This window comes from Typopeltis vanoorti, chromosome 6, assembly GCF_054136105.1.
Source record: "Typopeltis vanoorti isolate ZY-2024b chromosome 6, IOZ_Tvanoo_1.0, whole genome shotgun sequence".
Classification (NCBI taxonomy): Eukaryota; Metazoa; Arthropoda; class Arachnida; order Uropygi; family Thelyphonidae; genus Typopeltis; species Typopeltis vanoorti.
The window spans coordinates 50,709,807-50,731,145 of NC_143554.1; the positions used below are offsets into that span (position 1 = coordinate 50,709,807).

The 21,339-nt window shown below is 35.8% G+C and overlaps 1 protein-coding gene across 2 annotated transcripts in view; it reads right to left on the reverse strand.

Annotated features, from left to right (window-relative positions):
• The window catches only part of LOC150105446 (pyridoxine/pyridoxamine 5'-phosphate oxidase-like), a 145,843-nt gene that overhangs the window by 64,632 nt on the left and 59,872 nt on the right, over positions 1-21,339 (reverse strand). Inside the window, exon 5 of one of the 2 annotated variants that reach the window (XM_090394822.1) lies at positions 8,290-8,418. The exons of the other annotated variant lie outside the window; for it this stretch is intronic. Coding sequence (XP_090250948.1) covers positions 8,290-8,418 — 129 coding nt within the window. The remainder of the gene's footprint in view (positions 1-8,289; positions 8,419-21,339) is intronic. 2 annotated transcript variants of the gene reach the window in all.

Sequence of the window (21,339 nt, forward strand, 5' to 3'; positions counted from 1 at the left end):
AGAAGAAAGAAAATTTGCTTTTTTGAATGGTAAAATGGATCCTAGTGTTGATTGTTAAGGTGTGCTAAAAATGTTTCTAACATATCTAAGCTATGTGGCTAAACAGAGAACATGCTGTCCACAATATAGCTATGCTATATTGTGGATTTATATGGAGGGGGGAAAGTCTAGAGTGATTTCAGTGTTCCATGAAAAGCCTGGTTGGAAAAAGAGGGGGCTCAAAGAGAATGAAGATCCATAGCTGCATCTTCAATCTATCTACAGGCTTCTTTCATGGCAAGTACATGGTCAAGGTGAATCAGACAGATTATATCAGGAGAAAAGAGAATCTCAGTAAGTTCTTAGGTTTCTCTGGGAAAGAGGGATACACTGGCATAAAGGAGGAATTCAATGGGGGTTGGGGTGACAATCCCATCTCTTAAAAATCAACTGGTCACAAAACATGTACCAAATAATCTTCACTGGATGGACTTAAATGGATATTGACCTAGGCCTTGTAATAATGATTTACAAATAGGTTCATGGAATATCAGAAGCATGTACAGAGATGGAGCATTTCAAGAAATCATACATGAATTAAACAGATATAAAATGGATATAGTAGCAAACAAGAGACATAATGGACAGGAGAAGGAAATTTGAAGAAAGAGAACCTTTCGCTACTTTATAGGGGAAACAACTCTGATAAACATGAATTTACAACTCTGCTAAACATTTCATCATTGGGAAAAAATTGTGATCATCTCTGATCGAACTGAAGCTTTTAATGAAAGAATAAACATACTAAGAGTACAAGCAAAATGGTTCAAGATAACCTTTATTAATGTATGCATCTACAGAAGATGTCAATAAAAGATGAATTCTATGAAAAACTGCAATTAATCCTAGAAAAAATTCCCCGGTAGGATATGGTAATTTATTAGGTGATTTCAATGCAAAAATTGGAAAATAAGAAGTTTATAAAAAAAGTTATTGGAAATGAAAGCCTTCATGAAGAGGCAAATATTAATGGAGAAAGAGTAATTAATTTGGTCACATCCAGAAATTCAATAATAAGCAGCACTATGTTTATGAGGAAGAAAATACGCAAACAAACAAGGAAATCTCCTGATGGTCATACAGTCAATCAAATAGACCATATCATAATCAGTAAAAGAAATTGCATTCAGCATATCTGTAGCTTCAGAGGAGCTGAATGTGATAGTGACCGTTTTCTAATTGGTGCCTTACTTAAGATTAAAATAAACAGTAAATATTTTTCAGCATATGCAAATCAATACAATATTAACAAACTAGATATAACAGAAGAGAGAAGAAAATATGAATTAAAACAGAAATTGAAAAATATACAACTGCAGGAGAATGAAAATATATTGAAAACATCTGGAATCATATCAAGGATAGGCATAAAAGTAGCAGCAGAAAATTTAATTGGAATTTAAAGTAAAATACAGCATAAAAAATGGTTCAATGAAGAATGTGAATGGGCAGTAAAGAAAAACAAAAAAGATAGAAGCACTTCGCTTAATAACCCAGCTGATATTCATGTCTCTCAGATACAAAGAGCGACAAGGAAGCCAATAAAATAATAAGACAAAAGAAAAGAAAATTATTTCCTGAACAGATTGAAGAAATACATCCAGAAATACTTTACAGTAAATAATCCCAGAAAATTTTTCCATGAAACTAAAAACCAAAAAACAGGCCCACATGAAAACAACAGTAATCAACAACAGAAATGGACAAATGCTAGCCACTATAGATGAAATAACAAACAGGCAAAGAGAGAGAGAGTACTTTAACAAAGTCCTAAATTGTGATGAACCTACTGTGTCTGTCAAACACTTGTCAACCAGAAATAATTAAACCTTTCCTAAATAATCCCAGAATCTCATAAACATATGCTAGTAAATTTAATATGGGGAAAAGAAGAGATACTACAGATCGGAAAAAATTGCTAATCACTCCTGTTTATAAAAAAGGAAAGAAATATGTGAAAAAATTCGGAAAAAAAAATCTTACCTTATGCTGAAGAAAATATGGTGAATATCCAATGGGATTCTGAATAAATAGGTCAACAGTTGACCAAATGTTTACACTTAAACGCTAGAAAAAAAAATGGGAATACAATCTGCAGGTCTATACAGGGTGTTCGGGATAAATTTGACAGTTTCGTAAGGAAAAAGAAAATCTTCTTTGTATCTATTAAATTTAATGAATTGACAAAAAAACATTACAGGCAGAGTTAATTACAATACTATCAACAAGATTTACTCAAAATAACCACCATTAGCATCGATCACAGCTTCAATTCTGCTTCGGAACCTCGAACAAGCTGATGCTACAGTCTCCCTGTGAAGGGCCGCAAAAACTGTTTTAATTTTATCCATTAACTGGGCTTTTGTATTACTGGAAGTGCGATTGGTGTCTTTTTCAACTGCGCCCCATACAAAATAATCCATGGGGTTAAGGTCTGGGGAGTTTGGAGGCCAAACATTTGGACTGGTGAAGTCGTAGAAATTTTCAGACAACCATTTTTGACTTTTCCCAGAGGTGTGGCAAGGGGCCGAATCCTGCTGCCATACATACGGCCTACCATTGGCTACCCTTGTTATCCAGGGCTTGACTACAGTTAGCAACTCCACGAACAAAGCCTGAATTCCAATGCCAGGGTTCTTCAACACCTGTTCCTGCAGATTTGCGAGGAATTCTGCTGTACGAACGCAATCAGATCGTCTGCTAGGGATCTTTCTTCTTGCTACATCCTCGTAGTCACCATTGCAAGTCTCTAGTTCATGCCTGATTGTTTTTACTGTATTCAGGGAGCATTGGGCAGCAGTCGTAATATCCTTATTTTGATGGCGGGCACGAATCATCATGATACAAGTTATTCTCTTCCATGATTCAGGTGGGTTCCAGCTATCCATCCTTTCTGACATCTTGTATATGAATGAAGAAGGGTCCAAACTTTTAAATGAAGAGAAGTGTGTGTTAATACATGTAACTTACGGAAAAATATAATTAATTATAAATATGTCAAATTTATCCCGAACACTCTGTATTTTATTTGTAGACTTTAGAAGAGCTTATGATAACATTCATAGAGAAGAACTTTGGGGAATATTAGATGAACTAGAAATACCTCATAAGATAGTATGGCTATCTTATCGGTGCAATCAAAATTTGCACCAAAGTATGGTATTAGATCTGAATCTTCTGATATTAAGACAGGATTGAAACAAGGAGATGCCCTTTCACCCACCCTTTTTAATTTAGCATTAGAAAAATGCACTCGAGAAATTGTAAAAGATAACATAAACAGAGCATTAATATTAGGATATGTAGATGTTATATACCTTGTTTTAGAAAATGCTGAAGACATTAGAACAACATGTAGAAAACTCAAAATTGCTGCTGAATAACCACTTGGCCAACCAGGCCGACCGAGTATAATAATATTATTATTATTGTTTCACCTATTTTTGCATTTAAGTCACTGATAATTACACAAAATTCATTACTGTAATTTAATGTTTCTTCTAGTTCATCATAAAATTCTGAGACTTCTTCATCCGAGTGATCTGAAGATGGGGAAAATACTTGTACTAATTCAATTTCATATCTTTTATTCATTGATATTCCTATTTCTGCTATTCAGGTTGACATTTCTTTCTCACATAGATTATATTATCTTTTAATTTTTTATGTTTTAGAACACCTATGCCACCAACAGAATTATTATTATGGTTCGAGTGGTATAATAAATGTCGTTTCTGTAAATTAATTACCTGCTGAGAATCCGATCACATCCCATTTAATTTTTCCAGTCTCAATAGCTTTTCCAATTGGATTTCACCTTGAAGAGATATACAGTTTTAAGTGCCAATGAATAGTCTCATATTATAGTGTTGTTTGCCCTTTTTCGTTATGATCTTATCTTTCTTATCTGATACAGACCTCTTGGGAAGGCTTAAATCTGGATCACCATTCTGACAAGATAATGTCTTATTTGGGTAATTACAAAGTCTGTTAAAGCCATAGGCTCTACAGCTTTTATGTTTTATCTGATCCATGCTATTACAAATATAGGATGGGGTATCAGTCAACCCATGCTGACCAAGTGGATTAGGACTTCAGCCTACTAGGTTATACCTAAGAGAGAAGACAGACTCCCACTGCATGACACAATAAAACAGTAAAATAGGAAAAATCATCCCTAGTTCTTGAATACCCTAATAGCATTGGGGAGGAGAAGCAATAAGAAAAGAAAGAAAGAGAAGAGTAGCGACTAGTCTAGCGATTAGACTAGACTATCGATAATATTACCTTGATGGACCTGTGTTTCATTCAGGATTTCTCCATAAGTGCAAGTCACAAGGATGCCTCCAACGATCTCGATTTTGAGACTCTCTCATACCCATCTTGTAGTTGGTCTTCCTGGTTTCCTCTTTATTCTTGGTTGCCAATTGAGTATTTTATATATCCATCTGTTTACAGATGTATGTCCATCTGTAATATACATCATTTATATTACATCAAGTAAGGTATGGTCCAGAATCAGATAATTCAGATTAGCCACTCCCATACTCATTAAAGTGAGTCCTTGAGGTAAATCGTTAAACTATTATGGTATAAAAAGAAAACTGTTTTTAAAATTGCTACGTTATAATGTATGGTAAAAGAAAAGGTCAGAAGTGCCTTAGAAGCACATAATTTTAGATATGACAATATTGGAGTGCTCACAAGTAATTTTTCCACCTAGGAAAAATTACTTGTGAAGTTGGAGGAAAATTTGATAGGAGATAAATAATAAAAATAAAAAATGATGGTACAACATGACAAAATTTCATACCAGCTGGGGCGTCACCCGGTTAAACAAGGCCCCCGTTGTTTTCGCCAGGGAACCAGGGCGAACAGCGAAAAGTCAGATACTGGAACAAATCTAAAAATCTAAAAACAAACCTCAACTCAACATCACCAGAGTTAAAGATCGGTACTATCAACGTAAGAAGCCTGAATGGCAAAGAAATGGAGCTAGCTGAGGAATTAGATAAGTACCAGATCGACATAATAGGGGTGACTGAAACAAAAAAGACCAAAACCGGTGAGATCTTCCTGAGCAATAAATACAAAATGTTATATTCAGGCAATGACAATCAAGGAAAAGAAGGAGTTGCCATAGTATTCAACACAAAATATGAGGCTAATCTTCTTGAATGGCAGTCAGTCTCAAGTAGAGTAATGTGGGCAAATATGAGAATGGGGAACTGGAAAATGAGACTTATTTGTGCCTATGGTCCTACAGAAGGTTCTACTAAGGTAGAAGCAGAGGAATTTTTTTGATGCTTTAGAAAAAGCAACTGACAATGAAAAAGGAAAAGTTGGTCCTTGTTGGGGATCTAAATAGCAGAGTAGGAAATGATTGTGAGACATACAAAAATATTTTGGGAAAATTTGGAGAAAAGAGCAAAGCTAATAATAATGGCAAATATCTGTTGGATTTCTGCTCAGGACATGGACTGGTTATTACTAACACCATGTTCCAACATAAAAATGTGCACAAATTCACATGGAGAGAAGAGGCTAGGAATAAGAAAAGTCTCATTGACTATGTTATTGTTGATAGTGATGTTTTCTCCCTGGTGCAGGACACCAGAGTGTACAGAGGATTTGAAATTGGAAGTGATCACTATTTAGTCTTGAGCAGGATAAAATTGAATTTCGTATTGAAAATAATAACATGTAAGAAAGTTTTAAAGCGAATAAAAGTTGAGCAGCTCTCAGACGTGAACTGTAGAGTAAAATACACAAAGATTATTGAAGAAAAAAATGAAAGAGTTTGAGAACAGGAATCAACTTGGAGATTCAGTGGCAAACTCTGAAGAAAACATTGATTGATTCTGCCAGAGAGGTATGTGGTGAGGTTGTCTGCAAGGATAAAAAAAATCAAAACTCCCTGGTGGACACAGGAAGTTAAAGAGGCAGTGAAGGAAAAGAAGAAAGCATATTAAAAGTTCCTGGCAAATAAGTCAGCTTGTGCTCTTAGAGAATATAGAGACAAATGCAAGAATGCTAAACACTGTGTAAAACTAGCTAAACAAAAGTCATGGGAGGACTTTGGCAAGAATATAGAAAATAAATACCAAGAAGGTGGCAAAATATTCTGGAGGTTGTTGAAGAAGCTTAGGAATGGAGGAAAGAGTGCTGTAAAAGGAGTTAGAGATGATAAAGGTGACATGAAAACGGGAGAAAAAGATATCCTTGAGGTATGGAGTAATTACTTTGAAAAACTGCTAAATGAAACAAGCAGTGATGACAGCACAGTGGTAAAAAACACTGACCATGCATGAAGTCAGGAATACATATCCATACTTGAAGTAGAAAAAGCCATCAAAGGTTTGAAATGTGGAAAGGCAGCAGGAGTAGATGATATTCGACCAGAAATGCTGAAGTATGGTGGTATAAGAGTCTTACAGTGGCTGCACAGCATAGTTCAGAAAGCCTGGACAGAGGGACGAATTCCCGACGATTGGAGTAGAGCTCTAATAGTACCCATATGTAAAAAGGGAAATAAAACTGAATGAGAGAATTACAGAGGTATTTCCCTACTGAGTGTTCCTGGCAAGATCTATGGAAGTATACTAGAGAAACGGTTGAGAAGAATTGTGGAAGAAAAGCTTGGTGAAGAACAAGCTGGATGCAGGCCAAATAGAGGCTGTCAGGATCAGATCTTCACTTTACGAGAAATAGTCGAGAAAGCATGGGAATATAACAAAGATCTGTATTTAAGTTTTGTCGATTTGGAAAAGGCATACGACAAGGTGCCAAGAGAGAAGCTATTCAATACGCTGCAGTTATATGGTGTCAATGGGGCATTATATCAAGCAATACTTAGTCTGTGTTTGAGTTGTAAGTCAGCAGTTAGAATTGAAGGAAGTACAGGAAGATGGTTTAATGTTAAATCTGGTGTGAGACAAGGATGTACATTATCCCCTCTGTTATTCATTATCTATATGGATCACATTATGAAGGAAAGTGGTATTAAACATGATATCGAAATTGGAGATGTTAATGTCAGCTCTTTGCTTTATGCGGATGATGTTATACTTCTAAATAAATCCGCTACAAGTCTGCAAGATTCTCTGACTAAAGTGAATAGCTGTCGTAATAGATATGGTATGAAGGTCAGCAATAAAAAAACAAAGACAATGAAAATAGGCAGAATCATTGAAAATGTCAACTGTGTTGTGAATGGAGAACCTGTGGAACAAGTAAAACATTTCAGCTACTTAGGCACGATTTTTAGTGAAGATGGTAAATTAAATATAGAAATAGACAACAGAATCAGCAAAGCTGGTATGGTGGGAGGTCAATTGAATAAATTCATATGGAATAAGAGAGAAATTAGTCGGAACACTAAATTAGCTGTATACAAGACAGTGTTCAAACCAGTTTTAACTTATGGATCTGAGAGCTGGGTCAGAAATAAAACACTTGACCAAAGACTAGAGACCACAGATATGAGAGTCCTGAGAAAGATTATAGGCGTGAACAGATGGCATCAATGGCAATATCATATTAAAAACGAGGATATTAGGAAAGAACTTGACATTGTCAGCATCCAGAAATGCGTTAGCAGAGCTAATCTCAGGTGGTATGGTCACCTAAACAGAATGGGTGAAGAAAGATTAGCAAAACAAGTGTTCTCTGCCAGGTTGGCAGCAAAACGACCCAGAGGTAGACCAAGATATAGGTGGATTGACACGGTACAAAGTGCCTTAGATGATAGAAATATAAGATCTGATAATGTTGGAGTCTTGACAAGTAACAGACTGATTTGGAGGAAAATTGTAGATAGGAAGTTAGTAATGATGTAATTTTTTTCATGTAGTACTATCATATCCTGTACACCCCCTTGAGGGTACATGGCTGGAATTTGATGATGATAATGATGATAAATAATAATGTATTGCTGTCATAATAACCTGAAGATCCCTTGGGGGTACAGATCAAGAAACTGATGATGATGAAAAAAACAAGACATTATGAAAAAACAATTTATTTTCAGCATCCTTCATACATAAACTAGATGTAACAGCTTTGCTTCATCATAAAGGTAGAAACGTGGTTGGATTTATGTTTCTGACATTTATAAGTATAATACATGTAGAGAACATGATGAAGTAGTTATGTAAAGCTTTGGACATAAAATTTTTATGAAAATAAAGAATAAGATTACAGTGATAAATTCATAAATTTTATTTCTTATTTAATACTACTCTTCCATACCTCTCTGTCTCTAATAAGAGAACTCTGTTGACTAACTGCAGCTGAAAGTTGACTACCAATTGGTCTACGATGAAAATACTCTTCAGATTCCTTTTCATCAACTTTTACAACTGTACCTTCAATTCGAATCTGGAACATAATTTAGATTTTGCCTTCTTTTTTCCATTTAAAATATATCTTTTGTTTCATTAAAAAATACATAGCTGGGGTAAAAATTCCAGCTCAACAACAACTGAATTTTGAAATAATTAGCTAGGTGGATGATGTTAGCTCTGAAAACTGGAAGCAAGCTTGAATCCAAAATGTAGAATGCATGCTTGAGTATTTGAGTGGTAGTTAGTTTTCATTGCATAGTGTAATTACCATCCTTACTTAAGGAGGAGAATTATACTTGACAAGAAAATGTAATCTTGTTTTATGAGACAAGACTTTGAGTAACATCATAACTGAGTTACTTGTGTATGGAGGCATATGACTTCACATCAAATTCCTAAACAGATGGCTTAATTATACTGCCCTAATACACACTAGAGCAGTGGTTCCCAAACTTTTTCAGTTCATGTGTATCAGGATTTTTCCAGGGCACCCAAAGTCAGAACATACTCCTATCTAAGAGTTGCAGTGTGCAGCTGGTGCGGTTAGGTTGGTGAAGTTAAAAAATAAATGAAACGCGTATTTCAAATTCTCAAACAATTTATGTAAAAAGTATTAAGTAAATATTTTGAACAATCAAATCATTGAATAAATAAATCATAATTAGTGCACTGCACTAACCAAACTGTGTGGTGTGGCATCACAGCACACAATTTGGGAACCACTGCACTAATGATATGAAGTCATCTACCTCCATATACAAGTAGCCTAGTTGTGAAGGTACTTCACATGCAAACTTTCTTTGCTTAGGTAATGGATAAAAGAAGCATATAATTTCTTGTCAAGTATAATTTACTTTGTAACCAAGCAAATATCCTTAATAGAGGCATTAAGTGATATAAAAATAAAACCAGATTAGGTCTCTAATGCAGGTCTAAGTTTAATCAAACTATGCTTACAAAATGGACCAACATGTAAACCACAAATCTCTCACTAATGCAAATGCTTAAAAGAAAATAAAAATGATTTACTATCTTCATTTATTCAGTTAAAACTGTGATTATATTTGACCTGGATGAAAAGTATTTTCAATTATATCACTTAAATAGTTAATATTTACTTGACAATGTGTATTAATACTGACAATGTGTAATAATAGGGGTGCTTAAGGGTCAAAGCTGTATAACTGAGAGGAGACCTCCACATAGCCTTTAAAGGAATGCGGAGAACTGACCAGGGCTTCTGACCTAATGTCCAATCCTCACCTTCTCGTGGTGCACCCTGTTGGGTATCAACTTTGATACTGAACGAACGAGGATGGGCTGGCAATTTGGGATTTAGCCGACCAAATTGTATTCTTATTGGTTAAACCAAAATAAAAAATGATGGTACAACATGACAAAATTTCATGCCGGCTGGGGCGTCGCCCGGTTAAACAAGGCCCCCGTTGTTTTCGCCAGGGAACCAGGGTGAACAGCGAAAAGTCAGCTACTGGAACAAATCTGAAAACAAACCCCAACTCAACATCACCAGAGTTAAAGATCGGTACTATCAACGTAAGAAGCCTGAATGGCAAAGAAATGGAGTTAGCTGAGGAATTAGATAAGTACCAGATCGACATAATAGGGGTGACTGAAACAAAAAAGACCAAAACAGGTGAGATCTTTCTGAGCAATAAATACAAAATGTTATATTCAGGCAATGACAATCAAGGAAAAGAAGGAGTAGCCATAGTATTCAACACAAAATACGAGGCTAATCTTCTTGAATGGCAGTCAGTCTCAAGTAGAGTAATGTGGGCAAATATGAGAATGGGGAACTGGACAATGAGACTTATTTGTGCCTATGGTCCCACAGAAGGTTCTACTAAGGTAGAAGTGGAGGAATTTTTTGAGGCTTTAGAAAAAGCAACTGACACAATGAAAAAGGAAAAGTTGGTCTTTGTTGGGGATCTAAATAGTAGAGTAGGAAATGATTGTGAGACATACAAAAATATTTTGGGAAAATTTGGAGAAAAGAGCAAAGCTAATAATAATGGCAAATATCTGTTGGATTTCTGCTCAGGACATGGACTGGTTATTACTAACACCATGTTCCAACATAAAAATGTGCACAAATTCACATGGAGAGAAGAGGCTAGGAATAAGAAAAGTCTCATTGACTATGTTATTGTTGATAGTGATGTTTTCTCCCTGGTGCAGGACACCAGAGTGTACAGAGGATTTGAAATTGGAAGTGATCACTATTTAGTCTTGAGCAGGATAAAATTGAATTTCATATTGAAAAGAATAACATGTAAGAAAGTTTTAAAGCAAATAAAAGTTGAGCAGCTCTCAGATGTGAACTGTAGACTAAAATACAGAAATATTATTGAAAAGAAAATGAAAGAGTTTGAGAACAGGAATCAAACCTTGGAGATTCAGTGGCAAACTCTGAAGAAAACATTGATTGATTCTGCCAGAGAGGCATGTGGTGAGGTTGTGTGCAAGGATAAAAAAATCAGAACTCCCTGGTGGACACAGGAAGTTAAAGAGGCAGTGAAGGAAAAGAAGAAAGCATATCAAAAGTTCCTGGCAAATAAGTCAGCTTTTACTCTTACAGAATACAGAGACAAATGTAAGAAAGCTAAACAGTGTGTAAAACTAGCTAAACAAAAGTCATGGGAGGACTTTGGCAAGAATATAGAAAATAAATATCAAGGTGGCGGCAAAATATTCTGGAGGTTGTTGAAGAAGCTTAGGAATGGAGGAAAGAGTGCTGTAAAAGGAATTAGAGATGATAAAGGTGAAATGAAAACAGGAGAAAAAGATATCCTTGAAGTATGGAGTAATTACTTTGAAAAACTGCTAAATGAAACAAGCAGTGATGACAGCACAGTGATAAAAAACACTGACCAGGCATGCAGTCAGGAATACATATCCATACTTGAAGTAGAAAAAGCCATCAAAGGCTTGAAATGTGGAAAGGCAGCAGGAGTAGATGATATTCGACCAGAAATGCTGAAGTATGGTGGTATAAGAGTCTTACAGTGGCTGCACTGCATAGTTCAGAAAGCCTGGACAGAGGGACGAATTCCCGATGATTGGAGTAGAGCTCTCATAGTACCCATATATAAAAAGGGAAATAAAACTGAATGTGAGAATTACAGAGGTATTTCCCTACTGAGTGTTCCTGGCAAGATCTATGCAAGTATACTTGAGAAACGGTTGAGAAGAATTGTGGAAGAAAAGCTTGGTGAAGAACAAGCTGGATTCAGGCCAAATAGAGGCTGTCAGGATCAGATCTTCACTTTACGACAAATAGTCGAGAAAGCATGGGAATATAACAAAGATCTGTATTTAAGTTTTGTCGATTTGGAAAAGGCATATGACAAGGTGCCAAGAGAGAAGCTATTCAATACGCTGCAGTTATATGGTGTCAATGGGGCATTATATCAAGCAATACTTAGTCTTTATTTGAGTTGTGAGTCAGCAGTTAGAATTGAAGGAAGTACAGGAAGATGGTTTAATGTTAAATCTGGTGTGAGACAAGGATGTACATTATCCCCTCTGTTATTCATTATCTATATGGATCACATTATGAAGGAATGTGGTATTAAACCTGATATCAAAATAGGAGATGTTAATGTCAGCTCTTTGCTTTATGCGGATGATGTTATACTTCTAAATAAATCCGCTACAAGTCTGCAAGATTCTCTGACTAAATTGAATAGCTGTTGTAATAGATATGGTATGAAGGTCAGCAATAAAAAGACAAAGACAATGAAAATAGGCAGAATCATTGAAAATGTCAACTGTGTTGTGAATGGAGAACCTGTGGAACAAGTAAAACATTTCAGCTACTTAGGCACAATTTTTACTGAAGATGGTAAACTAAATATAGAAATAGACAACAGAATCAGCAAAGCTGATATGGTGGGAAGTCAATTGAATAAATTCATATGGAATAAGAAAGAAATTAGTCGGAACACTAAATTAGCTGTATACAAGACTGTGTTCAAACCAATTTTAACTTATGGATCTGAGAGCTGGGTCAGAAGTAAAACACTTGACCAAAGACTAGAGACCGCAGATATGAGAGTCCTGAGAAAGATTAGAGGCGTGAACAGATGGCATCAATGGCAATATCATATTAAAAATGAGGATATTAGGAAAGAACTTGACATTGTCAGCATCCAGGAATGCGTTAGCAGAGCTAATCTCAGGTGGTATGGTCACTTAAATAGAATGGGAGAGGAAAGATTAGCAAAACAAGTGTTCTCTGCCAGGTTGGCAGGAAAACGACCCAGAGGAAGACCAAGATATAGGTGGATTGATACAGTACAAAGTGCCTTAGACGATAGAAATATAAGATCTGATAATGTTGGAGTCTTGACAAGTAACAGACTGATTTGGAGGAAAATTGTAGATAGGAAGTTAGTAATGATGTAATTTTTTCATGTAGTACTGTCATATCCTGTACACCCCTTGAGGGTACATGGCAGGAATTTGATGATGATGATGATGATGTGTATTAATAAAGACTGCAGATGAAGATGAGTTAGAGTTTGGTATAATAGGGGCAGAGCAGAGGGATGAGCAATTCATGACTCACAGGTCATTGTGTTACCTGCTGTCTCTGAACCATCATTTTTAATGGTTCAAAAGAATCCTTCATGGAACTATCTGGGACCAATTTAAAAGCCTAATAAGTATTAGTTAGAATACTGGCTCATCATGACTTTATTATTATTATTTTGGTACCTTCCATGAAGTCATAACTCATCACAGGAGGTCAATACTAGAAAAGCAAAAAGTCTATTGTACTACTCTTAAACTCATCCAATGTCTACACTTTTACCAACCTCTCCAGCAATGCATTACATGCTCCTACCAATCTCCATGCAAGAAACTTAGTCTTACCCTCTACTGCCTTTTGCAACTTCCAGGGATAGTCACTTGTCCTTGTTCCACCATATGAAAAACTTCACTAGCATCAATAATAACTTTTAACAACTTAAATGTCTCAATCATATACCCCCCCCTCACCCTTTACCTTCTATCTACCAAACTCTGTAGTATGCATGCCTTCAGTCTATCCTTATAACCAACACTGTAGAATGCTGATATAATTTTCATTATGTCTTTGCACAAAATGAAAATGATATCAGGACTGTAGAGTGTTGGTTATGAGTTTGGTAGATAGAAGACAGAGGGGATATATGATTGAGACATTTAAGTTTCATTAAGACAATATTTCATTCCCTTCAAATTCTGGTAACCAGATCTGAGCACAGAAATCCAAATGTTGTTTGATCAAGGCTTTGCACAATGGGACATCACCCTGTTTATTATGGATGTGCCAAATATTCAATTTTGCTTTGGTATTCAGCCACTTTGGCATATTTTTCAGATATTCAGTTTAGGCCAAATTAGTAGAAAGATGCATCATAATAAACATCACCAATCGGGAAAAGCCTTCCCTTATTTCGTGCGACAGTTCAAATAGAAGGGTTCCGCAGCTAAAGAGTAAACTCATTCCGCAGTATAATTTCTCAGAATTTCTTTCATCACTAGCTACCATTATTCCATGAAAGAGTTTTTTTTTCAGAAGTCAGAAATATTTACGAATATTCAAAAATGTCGAAATATTCATTTTCCAACATCATAATTTATTGCAAATTCATTTTGATTATTAAATCCATAATTATTCTCTATATTTCACAATTTAAAATAAGTTCCATTAACATTTTTGTTATCTGAAGAAACAAGCGTAATATTCAGTTCTGATTTTCTGCTGTATTGTTTTTTAAATACGATGTTCTCTATGAAATTAAATGATTGCATATCATATCAAAGCCTCCCCATAGCTCAGTTGGTATAGACAAAGCCCTTTGGTTGGAAAGATGTCAGTTCGATTCCCATCAGTGATGTGAGGAACTTTTATCTGATCTCTTTCAAAAAGGTGAGTTAGCCTGTCTCATATGGAGGTAGGATTTTTTTTTTTTTTAACTTTAAAACTCTGGTTTTTCATCTTCCAGAACAGGCAAATCGGCCCTGTGAGCACACATGGATCCCCCGGTTTGTCACTCCTTGCTGCATCTGCTAAGGGATGCAGCAAGGAGTGACAAACTGGGGACTCTACCCATCCTAAAGGGATGGATGAGATCAATCAATCAATCAATTTATATCAAAATTAAGTACGGGTATCCCTCGATTAAAGCAGTTAATTAATCCTTCGATGTTACCGCGTATATAAAATTGCGTTAATCAAATCTAATAATCAATGGTAAAAAGTACAATTCGTCCCTGATCAATTACTGTATTAATAATTCGTTTTATAAAAAATGAATGCAAAGTAAATGTTTAATAAATACTTGTACCTACGTTAGTTACTGCAATTTTTTTTAATCAAAAGAAGTTATAAAGAGTTGTTTGAACAGTTTTAGTTTTTTTCTTATCAGCATAAATTCTAAGATAACAAACAAAATGACTATCCAGACTTTTGATGTTAATCGAAGAATACTTGGCAAACAAGCATTCTTCGATTAACATCTGGATCCATATCCATTACTTGCTGCTTAAGCGATTCTAAACTGTGAAATATTCCATCCAGTTATTTGATTGTTATCTCCTTTGGAACTTCATCTTCACATTCCATTTGTTCGTTGTCTTCATATGCAAGTTGTTCAATTTCAAGAAGATCGTTGTCAGTGAAGTCTTTTGAGTTTGAATCCAATAATTCTTTAACATCTTCTGTATCAACACCGTCAAAACCAAAGTCTTCACCAATTGCAACTATTTCTTCAACCACGTTGTTCACAGGATTTTGAAAACAATCTAAATCATTAGCACATTCTGGCAGAAGGTTTTTCCAAACAGCTTTCATGCAACTAGAGGACACTTGCTCCAACGAGTCATGAATGTTCTCGATTGTGTGTTTAATGTTAATTTTTTTCCAAAATTCGTGGGGCGTAATTGCATTTTCACCTGTTGTTGTTTCAACTGCCTTTGAGAATGTCTTTTTAAGAAAATAGGCTTTGAAAGTTGCAATGACTCCCATGTCCATAGGTTGTAACAATAATTATATTTGGTGGGAAAAATAAAACTTTCACATTCTCACACAGATCATTAAGAGAATTTGGATGACCACGAGGCTAGCAGCCTTGTGGTGTGGTAAATTTGAAGGCGCGTTAATCAAAACTCTTGCTGCGTATATCAAGGGATTGCCGCAATTAATTTTGCCACGATAATTAAATCCACGTTAAGCAAGGGATACCTGTATATTACGGATCCATTTATATTTTTTCTTATTACTACTACGTGTCACCTCCAGGTCCAAAGACTCATCGAGGGAGCGAACCTACTCTAGAACTCTGTCTCAACCCAATTCTCCAACTACAACGAAATGCAACTACCATCATCATTACACCAACACCATCTACTTCCCACCACCAACATTAGTTTCACAGACAATCACAAACATCCATGCCAACGGTAGGATTCGAACCCACAGCCTTTTGGGTGGAGAGCAGATACACTAACCACTCAGCCAACCAGGCCGGCCCAACTGTAGAAAGAAAATGAAGTTTCAAAAATTTACCAGCAAGCTTATGAGAACAAGACAGGAATTAGAGTTGCTTTGGCTGCACTATTTAAATAACAGAAACTCTACCCACAACCCATATATTCGCCTTTTATTAACGCACTAAGTAAGTTTGACTCACCTGAAACACCAGGCTTCAAACTGACCAAGTTCAAAATAATTGCAAGTGGAAGTGAAAAGAAAAGCTAATTCGATGCTGTAACTAAAGCTTCGTCAGAAAGTTAAATTCATCATAAGTGATCTCGAGGTGTGGGCACAATAAAATATATTAAACTATAAAGATGAGATGCTTATAATAGACCATATTATGCATTCATCTATAATTTATAGCAAAATGTGGAAACAAGTGAAAGTAAGAAATGTAGAAAAATTTTCTTACTTTCAAAAATTTACTAGAAAGCTTAAGAGAAGGTTATGTTCTTACAAACTCTCTCTTGTAAATTTTCAAAAGTTTTAAACTTTTACATTTGGCTATAAATTATGGATGGATCTATATCCTATATTACAATATCTCACTTATTTCAAATTAAATCATCTCAGCTCTCTACTGAAAATTTGACAGTTATTATATTTAGTGAAAGGAAAATTTTAGTATCAAGAAAGATCAAAATGAAGAACTTTAATTTTTAATTTTAGCAATATAAAATAAACCGAAATAGGAGATATTAAAGAACAGTCTTATTTAGTAACCAAATATACTTTATATAGAGATTTAGAGTTTCAAATTCAGAAAAGAGCTTATGAAAATACAATCCTTGACATTACGGTTGCCTGAGCTTGCACTGCTTAAAAACTTTCAAGTTTCTTAAGTAGTGCATGAAATATGGATTGATCTGTTTATTTTACAATGCTGAAATGAATCCATTTAGGCTCTTTGATAATTACTAACATTCGGGCAGGGCAGTGTCTGCATCTGAGTAATCTCCTCGAGGAAAATAGCTTTAGTGTATGTATGCCTCTTCAGCATCAGGCGATCACATTTTCACAAATCTTATACTGCATTTAGTTGCAACTTTTTGGTAGAATTTTATTTGCAATATTAGCATCTGTGAAGTGTCTGGATGATATCGAATATATCAAATGTTATTTGATATATTCGATATCATCGAATACCATCGAGTGCATCATGCCATGTAACAAGTCGTGTTTGTAGCCAGTATAAATTCAAGGAATATGATGCCCTAAAGTTAGTGCAACTGTATCAGATGAAATAGCTGTAAGAAGAAAACTGATGGAATTTGAAAGAGGAATTGTGATAGGATGATATGTTGCAGGTCAATCTGTTCGGCAAATTGTTGACAAATTGGGCCATCCCAGGTCAACAGTGATACCATACTGGCAATGGAAGTACAGGAAGTCAACTGCAAGTGCATCCCCAGTGGATGACTCACCACACTCACTGAACCTGACTGTAGGGTACTACTACAAAGGATAATATATAAACCCACAATTCATCAGCTGACATGTCAAATGCAGAGTTCCGGGCATTGACTGGAACGTGAATCTGCACAAGAACATTGGTTTCCATGATAGGACTATAATGGTTCTGGTAATGTGAGGCTTGATTATTGCAAGCCTCACATTACCAGAACCAACATGCAGTGTCGTCTTCACTGGGGGAAAGAGAATGTACAGTGGGACATGGAAGCTTGGAAAGCTGTGTTATGGAGCAATGAATCACACTACACCCTCTACCAACAGATGGATGGGGGGGGGGGGGGGAAACAGATGCCTGGTGAAAATCTCTTGCAAGAGTGCATAAACCCCTGACTATGAAATTTGGAGCTGGCAGTGTGATGGTATTGTCTTATTTTTCCTGGTTTGGCCTTGAACCTCTGTTTGTGACACCACAAACAGAGAAGTATTTGAACATTCTGGATAATGCAATGCATCCTACTTCATGGAATTTCTACAAATTTACCACTGTTTCTTTCAGCAAGACAATGCACTGTGTCATAAGGCTGCTGCTCTAACTGCATGGTTTGGGAGCATGAATGCCACAACACTTGATTGACCTCCACAGAGCCCTGATCTCATCTCTATTGACATCTGTGGAATGAAATTGGAGTATTGGGTGAGGTCAAGGGATATCTACTCCCACAATAGTCCAGGACCTCATTACATGCCTACAGTAAGAAATGGTCCAAAATGCCCATCAATCACTATCATATGCTTGTTGAAAATATTCCACACAGGATTGGTGCAGTCATTGCAGTGAAAGAAGGTCCTACATCACTATGGCTTTTTGCTCCCTTGAATTATGGTGTCAATTGACTTCTTCCGATTACATATATTCTTATAGTGATTTTTTCTTGCTTTATATAAATTGTGTGCTTTCTGTATCCAAACGATTACATCATAAACAGCCATTATAGTGATTACACATTTTTTTAAAAATCTTTCTTCATTCTGCAATTTGTGCTGAATATTTGGCGAAAGCATAATTCATCATTCATTTTTAAACATTCATTATCATCATCAAATTTCTGACATGTACCATCAAAGGAGTGTACAGGATATGATAGTACTACATGAAAAACTTACATCATTACTAACCTCCTATTTATAATTTTCCTCCAAATCAATCTGTTACCTGTCATGAGTCCAACATTATCAGATCTTATATTTCTATCTTCTAAGCACTTTTTTATAGTATCAATCCACCTATATCTTAGTCTTTTTCCTGCCAACCTGGCAGAGAACACTTGTTTTTCCAACCTTTCCTCTCCCATTCTGTTTAAGTGACCATACCACCTGAGATTAACTCTGCTAACACATTGCTGGGTGCTAACAATGTCGAATTCTTTCCTGATATCCTCATTTTTAATATGATATTGCAATTTGCCATTTGTTCACAACCCCTAATCTTTCTCAAGATTCTCATATCTGCAGTCTCTAATCTTTGGTCAAGTGTTTTATTTCTAACCCAGCTCTCAGAACCGTAAGTTAAAATTGGCTTCAACACTGTCTTGTATATAGCAAATTTAGTGTTTTGACTAATTTCTCTCTTATTCCATATAAATTTATTCAGTTGACTTCCTACCATACAAACTTGGTTGATTCTGTTGTCTATTTCCATATTTAATTTACCATTTGCCAATCTTCACTAAAAATCGTGCCTAAGCTGAAATATTTTACTTGTTCTATAGGTTCTCCATTCATAATGAAGTTGATATTTTCAATGCTTCTGCCTATTTTCATTTTGTTTGTCTTGTTATTGCTGACCTTCAATACCATACCTATTACAACAGTTATTCAATTTAGTCAGTGAATATTGCAGATTTCTTGACTAAATTGAATCTCCATCTCTCTCTCTCTCTCTCTCTCTCTATATATATATATATATATAGAGAGAGAGAGAGAGATGGAGTCTGCAATCCCTTTTAATTTTTCTAGTCATCAATTTGACTCCAAACTGTTTTATCTTTTTCTCTCGAAGTATACAGTCTACCACTGCTGTCAACTATTTTTTCTTAAGTATCTCTCATGGACTACTCACCTCTCTCCGTTCAAATTCTTTCATTCATTGTACTGCTTGATGAATATCGAGCAGTATTCTGAACAAACAGGTCAATAATTGACCAGATTCTAAGAAAGAGAAAAATTGGAAATATAAGCAGGAGGCCCATATTTTATTTATAGACTTTAGAAAAGCATATAATAGCATTCATAGATAAGGTTTTTGGAAGTATCATATATACACACACATTTCTCAAGCCCCTATCCTCACATGAGGCCATCCCCACTGCATTCTACTTTTACAAATCTAGTCCTTCCCGTGCACCCTAATATATTCACTTGGCCAGAAAACAACAATCTCTCCAAATGCCATTATTCTTTTGTGTTCAAATGTAATCCATCTGTTGCATACAGTTCCCTTCTATCCTCAAACATACTCCACCATCTATCTCTTTTCCTAAACATTCTTACTATAATCTTATTTATTACCACTGCTCTTCTCTTCCACTCTGCATTATCATACTGATGCAATACGCACACTATCTTCTTTCAGGCATGTTTTTGCTGCACTATCCCTAATATCAATCTTAAATCACTTGCTACATGATTCATGCTACCTCTCAGGTCATTTGTGCCAACCATTACTACCACCTACTCTACATTTCTCACCCTGCTTCATTGTCATCACTATACTCCTTACTGTTCCTCACAGAAAGCACTCACTCTTGCACTCTATTCTGCACATGGAGAATCAGCTAATCTCTCTATATGACACTGTGAACAGCTACATTCATTCTTCTCTCAATGGCATCCCTAACTCCACATATTCTCAACTTTCTCCAATTTTCTCTCATTCTCTGTCTCTTGCCTTCTTCTTTCCTTTGCTCTCTCATGCCCTTCTATCACATATACTCTCATTCTTCTCATACTAGCCGGTCTCTTAATCTCTTCATTCATCCTCCTCAACTCAATCTTCATGCCTTCCATCTCTTTACTCAGCAGTTCTATTGCACTCTCTACACATCCTGATTTTACCTGACATTCACTCACACAATCAGTGACCTTAAAAAAACAAAACATCTCCCTCTTGCACAGCATAATACTCTTGGTCAAATCCATGCGCAACTACTGACATATACATCTATCATAGCACTATCTTCATTACTGCAGTCTGAGATTGATGATTAATGAGATTAATGCTCACTAAACGTGAGCATACACATGTTAATGTTAACACATGTTAAGATGCTATTATTTTACTAGATTTCATACCAGCATCTTCAGATCACATATATAATTGTTACAAGGTTATATTATAATATAAGAGTATTCAACCTGGTAGTTGTAAAAACAATTCAAACTGTAAATGAAAACAAGTAATGTCGTATAATGGCACCCAAATAGAGCAAGATAAAAGGAACTCATGTTGATGTTTAATGAAAATTTATTTAGATAATCAGATTATAAGCCAATATTTGGTCTTGGTCAACAAAGCATCTTGATAGGCACAAAGAAAAACTAAGCATGTGTATACAATCACACCAGCAAGAAGGCAAATAGACTGATTTCAAAAGGGCTCCTATAGTCCTAATTGGCACCTTCTATTTGTGCAGTGGTGGAATCTTGTGGACAGTCTCACAGCGATGGTCTCCCAGATTTTTGGCAGTGTGATGCAGTTGCATTAGGGCTGGAGAATTTTGTGGTGCTGGGGAATATTCAAAGAACAGTCTCTCTCATTTGTATCTATAAAAGAGGACAGTTTTCCCCAAAAGGATATAGTGATCTGTATCTATGGCATGGTCTGCCATCCCAGAACAGCTGTACTGCAGATGATGGATATATTTTCTATGTTCTTCTAGGAGGATATTCAGTATTCTTCCAGTTTTTCCAAAGTATTTGAGCTTGCAGGAGCAA